This window comes from Manacus candei, unplaced genomic scaffold, assembly GCF_025592945.1.
Source record: "Manacus candei isolate 608988 ecotype Guabito, Panama unplaced genomic scaffold, ASM2559294v1 h1tg000070l, whole genome shotgun sequence".
NCBI classification, from domain to species: domain Eukaryota; kingdom Metazoa; phylum Chordata; class Aves; order Passeriformes; family Pipridae; genus Manacus; species Manacus candei.
The window spans coordinates 1,395,914-1,414,858 of NW_026138118.1; the positions used below are offsets into that span (position 1 = coordinate 1,395,914).

At 53.0% G+C, this 18,945-nt stretch overlaps 1 protein-coding gene across 1 annotated transcript; it reads left to right on the plus strand.

The window, feature by feature from the left end:
- Positions 1–2,174: 2,174 nt before the first annotated feature.
- SELENON (selenoprotein N) lies at positions 2,175–18,770 on the plus strand. Its single transcript, XM_051807292.1, has 12 exons — positions 2,175–2,348; positions 6,096–6,213; positions 7,287–7,417; positions 7,904–8,116; positions 8,907–9,031; positions 9,769–9,906; positions 11,635–11,716; positions 12,645–12,833; positions 13,740–13,845; positions 14,660–14,772; positions 15,449–15,550; positions 16,456–18,770. Exons 1-12 carry the CDS (start codon positions 2,235–2,237, stop codon positions 16,624–16,626), a joined length of 1,602 nt encoding a protein of 533 aa, XP_051663252.1. The 5' UTR covers positions 2,175–2,234; the 3' UTR covers positions 16,627–18,770.
- The last annotated feature ends 175 nt before the right edge of the window (positions 18,771–18,945 follow it).

Below are 18,945 nucleotides of genomic sequence, written 5' to 3' on the forward strand. Positions count from 1 at the left end.
TTCCCTTTGATACAGGTGTGCCACACAGCAGAAGTCTGGATATTTAACATTCTTCCTGAGTGCTGTAATCTCAGGACCCAGCAGTGCAGAGCCTGGAGCTGCTGGGTTTGTTCTCTCTTGAGGAGGATCAGCTCCCAGCAGACACCCTGAATTATTTGACCTTTTGTCTTTTCATTCTTTTTCCTATCAAATAATTCTCCCGTTTGTCATCTTTATGTGGTGGCTGATGACACTGGAAATGGTTCAGCTGTAAAATGAGCCTCTCATTTAAACAGGATCACCTCAGCTCTGCCAACCAACCTTGTCAGGTCTCCTCCACCGAGGAAGCTCCAGGCGTTGTCATCTCATATCACCTCTTGCTCTTGCTCATTTCCCAGACAACCAAGTCCATTTGTCCTGTTACATTTTGTGCTGTAAAGGTACGTGCTGGGTTATTTGAGGTCAACAACAGCTCTCCACACCTTAATGGGGCCGGGAAGTATTAAAGCACATCTAAAGTGCTTGAGTGTTCACCTCATTCACTCCTGTCTCTGCTCCCAGACACCATTTCAGTCCTCTGCTAATCCAGTTCCTCCCATCTCCTTCCCATGGCCCAAGCACAGGTTCTGTGATGGATGGGGAGGTCAGAGTGAAGAGCAGCTGTAGAATTCCATGGAAGTTTTCCTCTATGGTGAAGCTGGCAGAAGGAAGATTCTCCTTTCTCCCTTGGCTGTGCAGGTGAAACAACACTGATGTGAATCACAAATTAACTCAGCTCTCAGCTGATTCTGGTTTTTGGGCTCCTCTGCCTGGTCCCAAGCTTTCACCTTCACTGTGGGGATCTGTAGTAGAGAGAGGAACAGTCCCAAGTCCCAGTCCTGGCCCAAGACACCACCCAAGTTTTGCTGGCTGGTGAAAACCACCCACTCCCATCCTGTGCTGCCCAGGGGGACCATCCTCATCCTCCCTCCTCCATGCAGTCACCACTGCTCTCTTAATGGCTTGGTCATGCTCTCCTCATCTCCATCTGAAATGCTCTTTAAACCTAAAACAAAAATGATTAGGCAGGCTTAGGAAACGGCAAAAGCTTCAAAGGATTAAATGCTAACACTTCCTGCTACCCTTGGAGAGATCAAACACTGTGCTGTTCGCCCTGCAGCGGCAGAAAACGGCACTAAATCTTCCCGGGCAATCAGGGGATTTCAGGATTGCATGTACTGAGGAGCAGGAGGCTGAGTTATGAGGAAAGATTAAAATGACAAAATATATATATCTTGGCCGAGCCACTGCTAAGAGACGGTGTGACAACAACGTGACACCCGTGTGGATGGACCTGAAGGGCACAGAGAACACGGGGAGGTGGAAGAGTTTGGGGTGAGTGTGGGGTGATGGTAGAAATGACCTGAAATGTGAGGGTGATGTTGGAGGCAGGAGGCCTGAGCACCATCGCCCCAGGCTCACAAGTCATTCCCATCCACTGATTCCCATCCCTGCCATCCCAGGGCTTAAACATCAGCAAAATCACTGCAAGTGAAACCACTGCTACCTGTTTTGTTAAAACACACCCATTTTGGTGAACTAAAACCAAGGAGAAGTTCAGGATATGGCTCTTTTTTGGGGAAGTGCTGAATTAAGGGCCAGAGACCACTCTGGAAATTTGGGAGTGGACACATACACACACACAGCTTTTCCACTGATAATAAAGGCAAAGCCCACAGGAAGCATAAAACCAAGGAGAAGTTCAGGATATGGTTGTTTTTGGGAAGTGCTGAATTAAGGATCACCCTGGAAATTTGGGGATGGACACACACACAGAGCTCTCCCATTGATAATAAAGGAAGCATGAAAGTAACTACAAGTTCAGGACATGGTTATTTTCTGGGAAGTGCTGAATTAGGGGCCAGAGACCACTGTAAATTTGGGGATGCACACACACACACACCCCCGCTCTCCCATCGATAACAAAGGCAAAGCCCACAAAGAGCACTGGAGAGGAGCGGGTCCATCCCCTCCCAGGGCCCCGCCAGCGGAGACGTTTAAAGCCAAAAAGGATTTTTTTTTCCTGAGCCAGCGACGGTCGTTTAACCCTAAAAAAGAGGTGTGTTTTTTTTTTTCCCAGACCGAGCACTAAAAAACACTAAAAAAAGTGTGTTTTTCCTGGCCGAGCCCCGGCCGGCGGGGCCCGGCCCCTCCTCGGCGCCTGACGCCTCCCCCGGCCGGGCGGCCATGGCGGCTCGGCGGCGCTGAGCGGGGCGATGGCCATGGCGGGGCCCGGCGCGGCCCCTCCGCGCCTGGCGCTGGCCCTCGCCGCCCTCGCCGCGCTGGTCGCCGTCAAGTACTACCGGGACGCGGAGGCGGCGCGGCGGCAGGTACCGGGCACGGGGCGGCGCCGGGGCCGGGAGGGGACACGGAGGGATGAGGGGATGGATGGAGGGAGGGGGGGGGACGGACGGGGAATGGCGGGCGCGATCGCGCCGCCGCCTCGCCGAGCGTGAGGGGGGAGGCGGCGGCCGCGGGGCTGAGGGGGCCGAGCACCGCACATCGGTGGCCAGCGGGGCTGAGGTGGCCACCACCGGGCTCAGGGGACCACCGGGAGTTGGTGGCTACCGGCGGTGAGGTGGCCGTGGTCAGGCTGGAGGGGACCACCAACCATCAGTCGCCAGTGGGGTTGAGGTGAATGCCAGGCATCAGTGGCCGCTGGGGTTGAGATGGCCACCACTGGGCTGAGGGGAGCACCAGGAGTTGGTGGCCACTGGGGTTGAGGTGGCTGTGGCCAGACTGAGGTGACCGCCAGGCATTGGTGGCCACCAGCGTTGGGGTGGACACTGGCCTTGAGGTGGCCACGGCCAGGCTGAGGTGATGTCTGCCAGTTTAAGTGGCCGCCAGGGGTTGAGGTGGCTGCTGCTGGGCTGAGGAGACCACCACACTTAGGTTGCCACTGGGGTTGGGGTGGCTGTGGCCAGGCTGAGGGTGCCACTGGGGTTGGGGTAGCCACAGGGGCTGAGATCCTGCCACCAGGCTGAGGTGACTGCCACACATCAGTGGCTGCTGGTTGAAGTGACCACAGAGCTGCGGTGGCTGCTGGCGTTGAGGTGGCCACAGGGCATTAGCGGCTGCTGGGGTTGAGGTGGCCACTGCCAGGCCGTGGTGACCACAAAACCATGGCAGCCACTACTCAGTTGCAGGGACAAACAGGTATCAGCAGCTGCAGAGCTTAAGGTGGCCACTGCCAGGCTGAAGTGGCCACCATTGAGCTGTGGTACCACACGCCAGTGGACACGGGGCTTGAGGTGGCCAGTGACAGGTTTCTGCAGAGCTGTGGTGGCCACTGGGCTTGAGGCAACCACAGGGATTGTGGTGGCTGCCACCAGGCTGAAACCACCACGGAGCTGTGGTGGCCACCAGGCTCCAGCAGTGACCAGTGAAACCAGCTGCCCCCTGGAAGGAGGAGGAAGAGCAGGAGCAGCAGCACCTCCTCTGCTGCGGGCTCTGAAGGACACTGCAGAAGCAGCAAAAAAACGGGATTAAAACAGGAACAGGGTTTTTATGTTTTTGTGTGTGTGTTTGGGTTTTTTTTTTCTTTGAAATTAGGCTGATTGACTGGTTTTGATTGTAATCCCCATAATTCCAACGGCTGTGCCGTGCTTTGGAGAACACCTTTGTTGGAGGTGGCGCTCCCCTGGCTCTGCGCTTCGTCTGTGAACATCTGAGAAGGTTCTGGGAAAAGAGCAGGCTTCCCCTTCTTGATATTTCTGTAGTACAAGGAGAAGTGTTTTTAAAGGATGTTTTTAAAGGATGCCTCTTTTCTTTGTGTCTTCTTGCATTGCAAAAAGGGAAAAGTGGTTCAAGCCAGTTAATTAGAAGAATTTTTCTTTCAAGGACAGAAGGGTGAGGACAGTCCTCACAGCCTGACACAAGCCAGGTCTTCTGGAGGTTTGTGTTTTTCCAGAGGACAGGCAGACAGCTGTCACTGGGTCCTGCTGGAGAGGAGAAAAAAATGTGAACAGCCCAAGGGTTTCATTTTTTTCTTCCTCTTGCTTCAAACATATGTCTTGTCTCTTTCTATGGAAATGTTTGTTTAGCTAAGCAACCCACAAGCAGGTGGGAGAGGAAAACTCTTTGTGAAAAACCACAACTCTACAGAAAGACTGAAGAAGCTCGGTCTTACCCCTCTGGCACAAACGGGGGAACTTTGTGTTTCTTATAATCCCAGATTAGAAAGAAAAAGGAAAAAACCCCACAAGCTGTGAGAGCTTTCTTTCATGTGAATGTTATCAGAAAGCAGAAGGCCGAGCCCTGACATCTCTCTCCCCTTTTGAACATCACTTTTATCGTCCCTCGTGGCCGAGTGCAGCAGGACTGGTGTGTTCTCCCTGGAAACCTTTGTTCCTCTGTGTTTGGGGTCTTCTCTCCAGCCAGGTGGGCACTCCTGGGGTCCTTCTGGTGGTTTGTCACTTCTTAACCCGTGTGTCAGTGCAGCTGAGGGATGTGACCGTGCTTTCAGCGCGGTCTGAACATTGAGTTTTGGATGCTCTCATCCAGCGCCTGTGTTCCCACTTCATGTCCTGCTGTCTTGGCTGCAGCCAGAGATGTTCCTGTGGGGTGCAGCTGCTTCTCCTCCTGCCTCCAGCCCTGCTCAGTAAGGGATGATGATTTCTCCCCACACTCCAGCAGCAGGCAGAGTCCAAACAGATGAAAGCTGGGAGAAGTCCTGGAGCCTGGCACAAGGCTTTGTGGTGTGATCCTGGCAGCTGGCTGACAGGGCCGGTGCTCAGGGAAACATTCCCCATTTACAGGGCCAAGGATGCACATCCCCATTCATTCTGGGAACAGAAGCACAGTTTTAGCCCCAGGAGTGTGGGCAGCCCACAGTGGATTGTGCACAAATAACTGTCTTGTTCCTTCATTTTTTCACCTGTGTAGCCCCTGCACTCTCCCCTGCTTGTCTTTCCTCAGCCATGCCCACATCCAGATCTCCAGTTTGTATTCCAGGGTCTTTATTTCTCTCTGTCTCAGGCCTGGAACTGCCCTGGAAGGCTCGTAAGTGCTTTTGTTGCTGCAGTTGATGGGAGCAAAGCCTTCCAGGCTGCATTAGTGCTGCTTCAGGCTGGCAGGCAACAGATGGAAAATAAACTCATTCAGGAGCTCTGGGGATGGTGGTGGTGCTGCAGGCAATGGAGAGCAGCAGAATACAGAGGATTTGTGCTCACAGCTCCAGGTCTTTCCAGAGGGGTGTCAGGGGAAGCTGCCCCAAGTGATGGATCACAGGGGATGTGCCGAGGGCTGGCAGTGAGGGGCTTGTCTCACTTGCTCCATATCTCTCCCTTCTCTCACACCAACGTGGAGCTCTTCTGTTGTGCCTCCAAGTTTTCCCTTTCCCTACAGGGCTGAGACTGTGGAGTGGAAATAACTGGAAGCATCCAGAGCCCTTCTGGGGCTGCTGCAAGGGAGACATCGCCTTTCAGCCATGCTGGGTCTCCCTGTGGGCTTTGCAGAGGGAGAAACTGAGGCACAGGGTGGCTGGAATCTTGTGGGGCTTTCTGGAGAGGACCATGGGGTTTGTGGCTCCCTGATGGATGGCTGAGGGAGCAGGGAGCCAAAATGCTCCATCCAGTCCCAGGGCTGGATGACCAGAGCAGGGCAGTTGTGGGCAGTAATGCTGGCTTGGATCTCAAGAGTTCCAAGGGCTCAGCTCATTCCCTTTGTGTTTTTGTGATGTGGATACTCATGAATTTGACTGCCTTTGTTTCACTACCCATCAGTTCATTCCAGCAATCACTATCTCCTGGTGCTCTGAATATCTACAGGTTTAGGACTCACTAGCTGGAAAAAGTGGGAAATGTGTCTGACAAAAGATTTTTAATCTGACTCTGAGCAAATGGTTCAGTTTGAATTACTCAGCCAGATGCAGTTTTAATATTCTCGTGCCAACAGTTCCTGGACACTGATCCCAACTGTAAATAGCACAAAATCCTGCCAAGGGGTGTTAATCTTTCCCCTGGATGGTGTTTGTGTGCTGGGAAGAATGCAGATTAATTCCGGGGCTGAGAGGGGCCAGAGCGGATTTTTGCAAGAGATTGGGATGAAATCTCACTTGCCTCTTCTTCCCAAACTAGGAGCTGGCTCTAAAGTCCTTGGGAAACGAGGGGCTGTTCCTCTTTTCTTCTCTGGACACAAACAATGACCTGTACCTCAGCCCAGAGGAGTTCAAGCCAATAGCTGAGAAGCTGACAGGTAGGTACCTGTGTGCCTTCCAGAGCTCTCCCTGCACAGACCAAGCAAAAACCAAAGCTAATGCACTCCACAGGTTTTATTCACCTAATATTTTATTCACTTTATTATTTTCTGGGCGCTGTTTTGGGTCTTATTTACACGAAGAGAGGCTGCGAAGCTTTACATGTTTTTGGAAAGGCTTAAGCCCTAGACATCACTTTCACAAAGTAGAGTTTTTATAAGATGGAGGATCCCATTGCTGGACTAGCAAAGTACATAAGTTACTTTGTCTGGAGCTTAAAGGGGATTTGGGATGGGTGAATGCAACAAATACAGCTCAGCCCAGGCTAGGCCAGAACTATTAGTGAGTCCCAGCGTTCCATTCATCCGCTCCCCCGGCTGGATGGCAGTGGTGGGAGATCATGTTTGGAGACCATATCAGTGCAGAGCAAATGTCTCTGCTGGTGCCAGGCAGGGAGAAGTGTGGGGATGATGATGCACAGTGGAGCTCCCAGTGCAGTGGAAACACAGACAGTGTTTGCTTGTGCTGCCGTGGGTTGGCTCGAGCGCGTGTTGGGATCGCTCCGAGGTGTGGGGAACCTTCCTGGCTGAGCTGTGGGGTTTGGAGGCATGGAAACATGGATTCCCTGACAGGTTTGGGTTGGAATGGACCTTAAAGCTCATCCAGTTCCAGCTCCCTGTCATGGGCAGGGACACCTTCCACTAGCCCAGGTTGCTCCAAGCTCTGTCCAACCTGGCCCTGGATGCTTCCAGGGATGGGGCAGCCACAGCTTCTCAGGGCAACCCATGCCAGGGCCTCCCCACCCTCACAGTGAAGATTTCCTTCCCAATATCCAATCTAAACCCACTCTCTTTCAGTTTAAAGCCACCAAGTTGGCTGCTAAAAGGAGGACTCCCCTTTAATTCTTGCAGCCAAAACTGTCTCTGGGGTGGGTCTGAGTTTTGCTGCATAGGGACAGCTGGGAAACTCCCAGTGCTCCTGGATTTGCTGGGATAAATGTGTAATCATTTCACAATTGCTTAAAAAGGGAGGGAGGGGAAACAGCTGCTTAAATTCCTGTCCTTTTGTCTAGGGGTTGCTCCCATCCCAGAATTTGAAGAGGAGGAGACGCCCGATCCAAGCGGGGAGACTCTGTCCGTTGTGGCAAAATTCCAGCCTTTGGTCATGGAAACAATGACGAAGAGCAAGGATGGTTTCCTGGGAGTAGGTGTCATGCAGGATGTGTTTGGCCGCAAATTCTGGAATAAATATGGCCACAAATTCTGGAATAAGCACGTCCAGTGGGCTGGTAGCATCACTGGGAACGTGTGCTGGAGCGTTAGGAGGGGGACATAGTCCTGCTGAAGCCTTTGGGATTTGATGTGATGAGCAAACTCTCTGCTTCCTGCAGCATTTCAGTGTTTTCAGCACACTCAGCAGCTCCATGCCCCAGTTAAGACACCCTTCCTAGGAAGCTGGGAGTAGGAATTAGACGTGGCTCTCCTGGAGCTAATTCCAGGAGCAGTGGTGTTAGGTGGCACGTTCCCCTCTCCTTTATTACTCACATTCTTGAAAGCTGACAGAACTGTTTGGGTTGGTCAGAAGAATTTAGAATGTGATATATATTTTTCCCCCTTTTCTAAAGCCTCCTTACATCCATGAGCATTGGAAGGGTCCAGTCTGGGCTCTGATAATGTCTTTTGTTCACAGATCTCTCACGTTGCTCTCTCTGGGCTGAGGAACTGGACGGCCCCAGCAGCCCCTATGACTGTGCTGCTTGCCAGGCAGTTTAAAGCCTTCCTTCCTCCAAAGAATAAACTGGATCTCGGGGATCCATGGTGGATAATTCCTAGTGAACTGAACATCTTCACTGGGTATCTTTCCAACAACAGATTTTACCCTCCGCCTCCCAAGGGCAAAGAGGTGAGAGATGAAACTCACTTTCTATATACCCGAGATGTAGTTGGTGGAAATGTTCTGCTTCATAGCCCAGATGAATCACAGGAATGCCCAGAGGGACAAGGCTGTTGTTATGTGTCTCCCTGGGTTTTCTAAGGAAGCAGAAAGCCAGGAGCACTGTCTCCTAAGCTGGAGATAAAACTGAGAGCAGGCAAGATGAGGCTGACTTGAGTAACTTCATCTTGCTCTGTTAATCATGTGGGATTTTAGGATGGTTTTTCCCAGAGGGGGTTATCCAGAAAGCAGCTGTGTGATGTGATCACTCCTTGAGGAGCAGTGGCCAAGTGCTACCCCAGAGGGGAACACTTTGGTTGACAAGTGAAAAACACTGTGTGTACACAGCAGGTAAAGCCAGGCATGAGCATCGCCCTCCCCTGGGTGCCCAGGCAGGTATCAGGGATCACTGAGCTGATGCACCTTCACAGCCTGCTGTGATTATTGATTGCACACCCACTCCTTCAAAATCTGAAACCCTATGGATGGAGGCAGCCTCGTAGATCAGTTTACTGTCCTGACTGGGATGATGGAAACTTGCAAACAATGGGAATAGCATAGAAACCCTGGAAGATGGATTTATTTTTAAAAGCCATCCCTTGCTTCATCTCCTCAGTTTGGGAATAGATTGGGCTCTGAGCTAGTTTTAAAGTCACAACCATTCTCTCGCCTTCCTGCTCTGGTGGGGAGTTGCTTTGGAGCTGCAAACCTGCGTGGAGGAGCTGTCCTCATTCTTGCTCTCCTACAATTGCCTCTCTAGGTGATAATCCACAAGCTTTTGAGCATGTTCCACCCCCGGCCCTTCGTGAAGACCCGCTTTGCCCCCCAGGGGGCCGTGGCCTGTATCCAAGCCATCAGCAGCTTCTACTACACCATAGCATTCCGGTGGGTCCAGGGGGCTTGAGGGGGGCCTGGGGGCACTTCTGAGTTTGTCCCATATCCCAGGGGAGTGGAGAAGGCTGCTGTGAGCCCGTGGCAGACAGCACACATGCTGCCTGTGCAAGGCCAGTGTGTTCTGGCTGGGAGGGAGGGGAAGTGTCAAGGAAGAGGGGGGTTCACAGCCAGCTCTTGCTCCCAGTGTCACTGTGTCCCTGGTGAGGCAGGGACTGTGCCCACATGCAGGACAGCAGCCGTTCTCCATCACCCTTGGAGCTGTTCTGGCTGAAAGGGGAGAGTCTGATTAGCAAGACATTTGCTAGATTTTGGTTAATCAGGTGGTGAGCTGTCTTTGCAAGGGGGAGAGTCTGGGGAATTATTCACTTGTTTTATTGGGAGTGTTACAGCTTTTATTTGCCTGATCAAGCTGGAAGGGAGGCTGAAAGGGTCTTGCTCTGTGCTTGTGTTTCAAGAAATGATGATGTAATTTGTCCTCCAGGATGGACACTTAGTGCCCAATTCCAAAAGGCATCAATACTGGAGATGTTCCTGACCCAGAGGATCTTCTCCAGTCTTTTACTCGCTTAATTGTGTGACATGAAAAGCTTTTTGAACTCCACCTCTCTGCCCCAGTTTAGGTTCATAATTTCTGGTGCCTGGAGACAGCTTTTCCCTGCTGTCATGTGCAGCACATGATCCTTTCTCTCCCCCGAGAACTGCAGCTGACGGCTCCTTTCTCTTTTCAGGATCCACGCTGAGTTCCAGCTGAACGAGCCACCAGACTTCCCCTTCTGGTTTTCCCCAGGCCAATTCACAGGTCACATCATCCTCTCCAAGGACTCTTCCCATGTCCGAGAGTTTAAGCTCTTTGTCCCTAACAACAGGTACAGCTGTTTCTCCCTCCCCCTGGCTGCTGAACAGACTTGAGGATTGTTACACACAAGGCCCAGCTGGAATCCAGGGGCTCTGTGTGCATGGGGGGGCTGGTGGGCTCTGTTTAGGTGAAGGTACAAGTGCAGTGACAGCCCTGTCCCCTGTGGGCATCCTGGAAGTGCAGGGAAGGCAGAGCTGCAGCTTGAGCTTTGGCCAGGCTGGTTCTGCTGTTTCCTCATCTGCTTTCCCCACACGTCCTTCCCAGCACGGTCATCGTGTCCTCAATTCTCTAGTTGCTCCCTAAACCCGTTCTGATGCAATTTTTCAGGAATAGCTTTGTTTATCAACAGGTCCAGGGGGCATCTGGCTTGGGAGACGCAGGGAAGGACAAGGATGGAGAGGGGACAGGAGGGAAGCAGGGCACAGGCTGCTGGGAACATGGAGCACAGGGTTGGGAGTAGTTGTCCTTGCACAGCCTGAATGCAACTGGCACCTGCTGCAGCTGAGTGTCCAAACCCGAGCTATCCTGTGCCAAACCACTTTGGAAGGAGGTACCTGCAGGCATGTGGGAAGACAAACACTGAAGTTGTCCTGCTGTTGCCCTAGACAGGCAGCAGCCTCCTCATTAGTAGCACTGCTGCAAGCACTGCTCCTGTCCCTGCACTCCCTGGCTGTGGCAGGGGCTCCCACGGCTGTCAGGTACCTGTGGGAAGCTGCAGAAGCTCCCTGTGTGTCTGTGATCACAGAATCATGGAATGGTTTGGTTGGAAGAGACCTTAAAATCATCCCCCCCAAGTTCCAACCCCCTGCCATGGGCAGGGACACCTTCCACTAGAACAGGTTGCTCCAAGGCCCATCCAACCTGGTCTTGAACACTTCCAGGGATGGGGCAGCCACATCTGTCTGTGGTGGACGAGCCCATGCTGTTTTGGGCCAAGTTCCTGGAAAAAGAGTAATTTGAGCTCTGCAGTTGCCTGTAAATGCATCTCCTCTAGTCACTGAGGATCCCTGACACATTCCAGGGTCTGATTCACTCACCAGTAACTGTCCCTTGGTACTTGGGGGATGAGGAGGGTGTGGAAAGCAGCCCTAGGCACAGTCCCAGTGCCTGGCTTCAACCACTGAAGTTAAGCAAGGCCTAATGCTCCTTCTTCAACATATTTTTCGCTTGGAGTCTCACAGGTTAAGGTTTTGTGTGCATAGCTTTGCACTAGCTCATTGCTGCTCTCCTGGCAAGGAGCTGGAAGTGTTTCAGGGGAGAAAAGCTTCAAATCTCTTTGCCCGTGACGTGTGGAGTGAAAATTCTATTATAACATTACCCTGGCGACTCAACCCCAGTGGCTCTGTCAGCACATTTCTTACCGCGAGCAGACACTCGGGGCTCTGCCAGCAGCTCCTTGCAAAAGCCTTTTGCTTCCAAAAAAACACTTTTAAAAGTTCAGCAGGATTAGAATGTGCGAGTTAAGTGCTGGGAAGGAAGAGGGAGCAAAGACATCTCTCTCTTCTGTAATTTGACAGAGCTCAGAGGTGTGAGGGCGTTTTCCCAGGGTGCTGAGTGGGTGCCTGGGCCCTGATCCAGCAGGGATCTGGTGGTGCTGGTCTGGTGGAGGGAACACGGTGATCTCCAAGGAGCCAGAGCCTCCAGGCTCCAGTGCTGACCCTGCAAGAGGAGTGTTGGATGTTGCCTTTTTTGGGGGGGTTTCCCACATGCAGCTTTATGGACATGCTTCACCTTGCAGGTCTCTGAACGTGGACATGGAGTGGCTGTACGGGGCGAGCGAGAGCAGCAGCATGGAAGTGGACATTGGATACCTGCCTCAGGTGTGTGGTCACTCCCAGTGTTCCATCCATGGGCAGCAGCTCCGCAGGGATTTGTGCTCTGGTGGCCCCAAGCTGTATCACATCCATTATCCTTGATCTTTAGAGCCTTCTCTTGAGTATTGCAATATAATTTCCACTGGTCTTTGTATGTCCTCTGTGTGGCTCCCTACTGCCAGCTTTTGTGATGTATTCTTTTTTCCCTCCATGTGGGTTGAATCCTAAGCTCCTGGAGTCATGTGACTTTTTTCCTTTTTTAAAACATCATCTGACAGGCAGGAGGGGAAGATGAGGAGGTGAGCTCACAACAGTGGGTCTGAATTTAGAAACTGCATGAGGTTATTCCTCTGTTTTGTGGTAATCCTGGCTCTTGGGACAGGAAACATAAGTCAGGGGTTTGAATGCCTGAATTTAACAGCCCCATTTTCTCCTAAACTAGGTCCATGTTTATTTTTAATTGCCAAAAGACAGGAAAACAGACTTAAAATCATTTCAGCTGTACCGGAACAGAGCCACAGGGAAGCTCCTGAGCAGCTTTCCCTGTTGCACCCTCTTGTGGCTTCCCAGGGCTCTGTAAGGGCTGAGCTGGTGATGGAAGCAAGAGCTTCCCATCAGCCCTGCAGGTCCTGATGATTTTGAGGATCTGGTGTCCCACTGTTAAAAATCTCCACTGGGAAGGTGGGAACATGGAGTCTCATGCATTTCCAATCTGGGAAGCACAGCCAAGCAACAGCTGAAGGAAATGAAGTTGCTTTCTTGGTAGATCCCCCACATCTGCAACTGGTAAAGTGCAGCTCCAGGAGACAGGAGATCAGGCTGTACCTTCATTAGCAGCTGCACAGTCTTATTTTGGATCTTCATCCTGTCCTGGAGTACAGAAAGACCAGGATTGGGGTGTCTGCAGTGTCCAACTCAGCCTGTTCTCCTGCAGATGGAGCTGGAATCGACAGGACCTTCAATCCCCTCCGTGATCCATGATGAGAATGGAAACATCATCGATGGCAGGGATCCCTCAGGGGAGCCCATCCAGTTTGTGTTTGAAGAGATAACCTGGCAGCAGGAAATCCCTTGGGAAGAGGCAGCCCAGAAGCTGGAAGTGGCCATGTATCCATTTAAGAAGGTGAGGAAGGGGCTGGGCTCTTCCTTGGCACGTTTATTTGGGGCAGGTTGTCTTCACTGAGACGTCCAGTCACCTCAAGAACAAGCAGAAAGCAGATCCCACAGACATGAGCAGCATTCAGAGCAGTGTGAGATTCTCCAGCTCAACATGTGCCTCCAGGCACTGCATGCACGGCTTGATGGGCTTCAGCTTCCAGATGAAGGAGTGCAGCATCTCTGAAAGGGCATTTGGGGTCACAGGGCAGCACAGGCAGGAGCAAAGCCTTCATGTCAGGTGTCCCAGGCTTGTCTTGTAAGCAGAGGCTCATCCTTCCTGCCTCTTATCAGTGGCTGCTGCCGTGATGCCTGAGGAGGCTCGTGCTCCTTACAAATGATTTTCCCCTGGCATTACTTTTGCAGCATTCAGGTACCTTTGGACCAAGCTTTCCTTATCAGCAGAGAACACACAATCTGCCTGTGCCTCTGCATCCTGCAGTGAGACACAAATTTATAGCTCTGGGTGACCCAAACTATTTAACATGCCAGCAGCCTGTGGAGCAGATGGCTACTGCCTGTCACCGCTTCCTTGGCTGAAGGGACACGTTTCAGTGGCTGCCTTCTTGTGCCTGAGCTTACAAATGTCCCTTCTTGCTGCCAAGATGTTAATATCAGTTCCTTTCATTTGAGTGATTGGAACAATCTCTGTGCAGGGTCAGTTTTTAGGCTGTTTCAGTGAGGTTTTGTAAATAAATATCTCAAGGCCAGATTTCCCGGGCAGCTGAGGTGGGGTTGCAGATGCTTTGTGCAGTCAGTAAAATCAGGGCTCTGCAGGTACCACTGAGGGATCACAGTCTGGTTCCTTCAGAGCTGCTCCTCTTTGGGCTGGGCAGTTCTGTGTCTGTTCCTCACGCTGTCTCTCTGCCTCCAGATCTCCTACCTGCCCTTCACAGAAGCTTTTGAGAGAGCAAAAGCAGAGAAGAAGCTGGTGCACTCCATCCTGCTGTGGGGGGCCCTGGATGACCAGTCCTGCTGAGGTGAGGGCATTCCCAGCCTGGCTGGGAGGGATGATGTGCCTTGTTTGGGCTCCGAGGAGAGCTGAGGGTCAGGGAGCTGGTCACGAGCCAGCAGTAAATGTTCTGTTACTCCTTTTGGCACTGAAGATGCTGAACAGACAAAGGCTGGAAATGGGGAATTACTGATATGAGCTTGGTTCCCCAATGGCAGGATCAGATCTGCCTGAGACAAGCTGCAGACCAATGTGTGAGTCAAGTGCCTTTGTCAAGGTGGAGACATGGATCTTCCCCCTTTCTCTTCCCCTCTCAGCCTGCTTGGGAAGAGGCAGCACTGGCAGGGTGAAAGGGACACTGCTCTCTGCTTCAGCCCTGGCACCTGCACAGGACAAGCCAGAGCAAGATGTGGGCTTGGCATTGTCCTGATATACAGCTTTTCCCCCCACCAGTGCCTAAGAACTTCCATGCCACGTTGGGCAGGAGGGATGGATGGGAGGGGATGGGTATCTTTAGTTCTGTCTGCCCTTACATACTCCCCAGCACTGGGCTCTGCTGGGCATGAGGAGTGAGTGGCACTCAGGGGGATCTGCAGGGATTGGTGGCAAACTTTGGCTTGGGGTCTGCTCTGGTGAACCTTCCGTCAGCAGCACCTGCAGGAAACAAAAGCAGTGGAAAACTGCCAACAAGGGAGGGAAAAAGACAATGGGAAGGGCTGGGGGGGAGCCAGAGTCAGCTGCCACACCAGCCAGAGTGGTGGCATCGGGGTGGCATTGAATGATGGTGGTGACAGTCACCTCAGGAAGCACATCAGACCCCTCTGTGCCTCTCCCCGCGCCAGGTTCGGGGCGAACTCTCCGGGAGACCGTCCTGGAAAGTTCGCCCATCCTCGCCCTGCTCAACGAGAGCTTCATCAGCAGCTGGTCCCTGGTGAAGGAGCTGGAGGAGCTGCAGGTGAGGCTCACACCACACCTGCCACCTTTGCTGGTGCTGGGGAGCGCAGATGGGGCTTGGCACAGGGGTGCCAGGGGAGGGGGAGCTCATACCTCTGCCAGGGGGGTGGATTTTGGTTTCGAGCCCTCCGTGTCTGAGCCCCTGCAGGGGCCAAGCAGACACCAGATGGAGGCAGCCTAAGAAATGGCACAGTGACCCTCTTGGTTCTGTCCTGGTGCCAGTTTCAAAAGCTAAACCAGATGCTCCACTGGGAGACAGCCCTGCCCAAGGCCACTGGTGCCATCCACCAGCTGACTTCTCTGCAACCCAGGGAGCAAACAAGTAACCCTCTGAACCCTGAGTCTCCTGATTGCACCATTCCCCACTTCTGAGCCCATCTCTGGGCCTGTGCTGTCAGTCACAGAGCTGGAGACTCTGGAAAAGGCTGGGATCAGACTGTTGGTGTGCCTGGAAACCGCCAGGGATGGGGTGATTTTATTCTTTAAGGATAAAACCTACAGCTGAAATGTAAGAGGGAGACTGAGAGGGAATAGTAAAGCAAGTTGTGAGAATGGTACCAGTTACCACCACGCTGCAAAGCAGCTCTTCAGTCCCTCCCTCACATGCTCAGTGTACTCGTGTGCTGTTCTGCCAGTTCTGGGGTGTGCAAACATGTTTCTTTGGGGTCTCCCTACAGAGCAACAGAGAGAATGAGTTCTACAGCAAACTGGCTGACCTGCACCTGGAGAAATACAACTTCCCTGTGGAGATGATCATCTGCCTCCCCAACGGCACCGTGGTACAGTCAATACCCTTCAGCTGGGCTGGGCTCTTCCCACTAGAAACTGTTCTCTGCAGGGTCTCCCAGACCCTGGAGTGAGTGTCCACTGCCCCAGCCATTCCCTGGCCCCTCGAGCCATTGCCCTTCATGGTGTGGTGCTCCCAGGGATGCTGTGGCAGACAGGCAGCAGCTCTACCCAGAAATCTGAAACAAATGTGTTTTTATTCAGAGACAGAGCAGCAGCAGGGCTGGAACAGACCTGAACCAAGTGTCTGCCTGCGATTCCTCATTGTCCCTGGATGGAGTCAGTGACCTTTGGGAGGCCACTGTAGCTTGTTTCCTGTGCCCATTGTCCTTTGTGCTCATCCTTTGGAGAAAATCTCCTTATCAGCACCTTCTAGCACATTTATCTTTCTCCTGATTCCCCAGATTTGTCATGGCAGATCAGCCATTAGCAGGTCCACACGCTTTGGCTCTGCTGTGCTCCCCAGCAGCCTCTCAGAGCCCCCCCACCTTGGATTTGATGAACAACAGTTCCAGACACTTGGCAGCACAGTGCTGTCTGTGTCAGCTGCTGGGCTGGGCTGTCTGCAGGGGAGGATCCTGCCAGGGCTGGTCCAACTGTGCCCCTCGCTGGGCAGATACCAGCTGGTCACACCTGCAGGGTCCCCTCACTGTCTCTTCATGGCTCCCTGCAATGAGGCCACGGGCTGGGGACAGACCTCAGCTCAGCCTCTCTGTGGTCAGTGGCCACATGTCCCCCTTTCCCAGCTCTATGGGGAGTAGGAAGTGTTTGAAGCTCAGGTGCTGGTTTTGTAAGAGTTGTTACAACCTTGTCACCTCTGTCCTGGCCAGAGGCCAAGGCAGCGGATGGGGAATTGTTCTGGCCCTTAAAGTTCCCTCTCATCTTTTTTCCATCCCAGATTCACCATATCAATGCCAACTACTTCCTGGACATTACTTCTATGAAGCCTGAAGATGTTGAAAGCAGCATCTTTAGTTTCTCAACCAATTTTGAAGACCCTTCAACTGCAACTTACCTCCAGTTCCTGAAGGAAGGACTGCAAAGAGCAAAACCATACCTGCAGACCTAAAAACAAAGGCACATGAATGCCCCACAGAGACAGCCAAAGACTTCAGAGATCTATTTTGGTTACAGCAACTCCTCCTCATCTTCATGCCAGACACTGATGTTAAGCTGCAAAGAGTCCCAGGGCAGGGCTTTGCTCTGGATGTTGGTTTGAGGCTGAGTTTCAAGTGATACCAGTTTACACAACCTGCCCTTTTGAGTTCAGGCAAATTTTACAGGAGTTAAAAAATACTTGAATACATTCTCAGTGCATATGCCTTGGTCTGCCACCTACCCTCATTTGTTTTTCCAGCTCCTGTTCAGACTCAGGAGCACCACCCAGATGTAACAGCATCACCCAGAAACCCTGATCTGCAGGACTGGACTGTTGCAGAATTGCCATTATGACCAAACACTCGTGGTGAGAACAGACTCCAGCCAGTGGGAAGCTCCCTCCTCCCACCTCCGTGCCAGTGCCATGGATGCCAGCTCCTGACAACAGCATTTATTGACAGTGACAACCAGTGTGTGATGGGACTGTAGCTGGGAATGTGCAGACAGGAACGTGGGAGCTTTGAACTGGAGGATGAGCTCTGGAGTGGCCTCCCAGGGCCTTGTGTGACCTGGTGGCAGAGGGGTCTCACTCATTCAGGCTCTGTGCCCCTGAGGGAGGTGCTGAGCTTCACACAGGAACATTAGGAATGGAGACCAGGGCACTTGGTGCAGCTCAGAGGTGTCAGGTGAGGATCAGTTTTGGGGGGCTGAGCCCCCCCAGTGCAGTCCATGCACTCCAGGCTCTGGGACACAGCAGTGAGCAGTGCCCCCCCTTCATCTCAGGGCTCCCACCCCGCTGGCTTTGGGACCTTGGTTCTCCCAGTGTCCCCTCAGCAGTGCCCTCTCTGTGTTTGCTTTGACCTTCCAGGTCACCCTGGATGATAAACCACGAAGTTCCCTTTGGGAACTGCCCTGAGAGCATTACCTGGTTGAGAACTGAGCAGTTCTAAAAGCCAGCAGTACTAAAAATATTTTCAGGAGATTTTTCCAAAGATGTTGTTCAGACATAAAGCCTTCCTCCCTTATCTGAAACCACCCTGAGCAGTTGCCCCTACTCTCTGCCAATGCCTGGCTACAGAGCGAGCGTAATTTTGTAATTTGGAGAAGGAAAAGTTAAATGAAACGGGTTGTAGGCATATTCCTACAGATATGTGAGGAGACAAAGCATCTTCAGTAGCTGCCTGCAGCCAGTTGGTGATGCTTTTTCTGCTCCCTGAAGCACAATTTTGTTGGACCAAATCAAAAGAGGTATTTTCATTCCTGGGCTCAAGGTCCAGGGAATATCCTGGGAATGGTGATATCCTGACCCCACCCTGCCCCAGCCCTCCTGTCTGTACCCGAGCCTGGAGACTGAGCTTAGCTGGACCTCTGGGCTGAACCAGTGCCACTTCACTAATTGCTCTAGTGAGATTAATTACCCCGGGAAGTTTCTCAGTATTGGCTTTATAACTATGCATTAGCTCTGCACTTTCCTCACACTCCGAGGGGCTGCAGTGGGACAGGCTGGGACTGGCAGTGCTCCTGCCACACCGACAGTCTCATCCCTTCGGGGGACTTCGATCCCTTCAGGGCTCCGAGGAAGCCTTTGGGATCCTACAAAGTACCTTGTTTTTTACTCTCCTGAACCCCTGGGCTCCTGCAGCCACCTCGGAGCGCTCCCGGGAGAGCTCAGGAGAAGGGCGGCAGAGGGAGCCCAAACAGCCACCCCCAGCCTGGGGGGGAATCCAGGGGGTCCTGGATCCTGTTAACCTGCCAAACTGCTCCGTCGCTGCCCACCCGCTGCCGTGGGTGGGCTGTGGACAAGCAGCTGCCGCGCGAGGCTTTACTAATTCGTGCCAAGCCTGTGTCCTGTTTGTAAACCGCCGATGTACTCTGTAAATTCTCCGCAGGGTCAGCGATACCTCGGGGGGGGTTGGGTGGGGTGGGTAGCTGGTGCTGTTTCCCCCCCTCCTTCCCTGCGCCTTGTGACGCCCTGGCCTGAAACCCACGGCGGGCCAGGGCCGATGTGGGCCGGGGAGGGCTCGGGGGGAGCAGCCCCTGCGAGGGGCGGTGCCGGTGGGCGCGGGGGGGCCCTCGGGCCCGGCTGTAGCTGCACCGGTAAAACCATCCATCCCACCAGCCTCGGCCTCCTGCAGTCCGTCCGTCCGTCCGTCCGTCCCTCGGCGGGGCTTGGGGAGCGGGGAGGGGGTCGGGCTGAGCCCGCACCGGGGGGGTCCCAGCGCTGTCGCCCCGCACCGGGACCCCCCTCCCGGCCACCCCCCGGTCCCGATCCCGATCCCGATCCCGATCC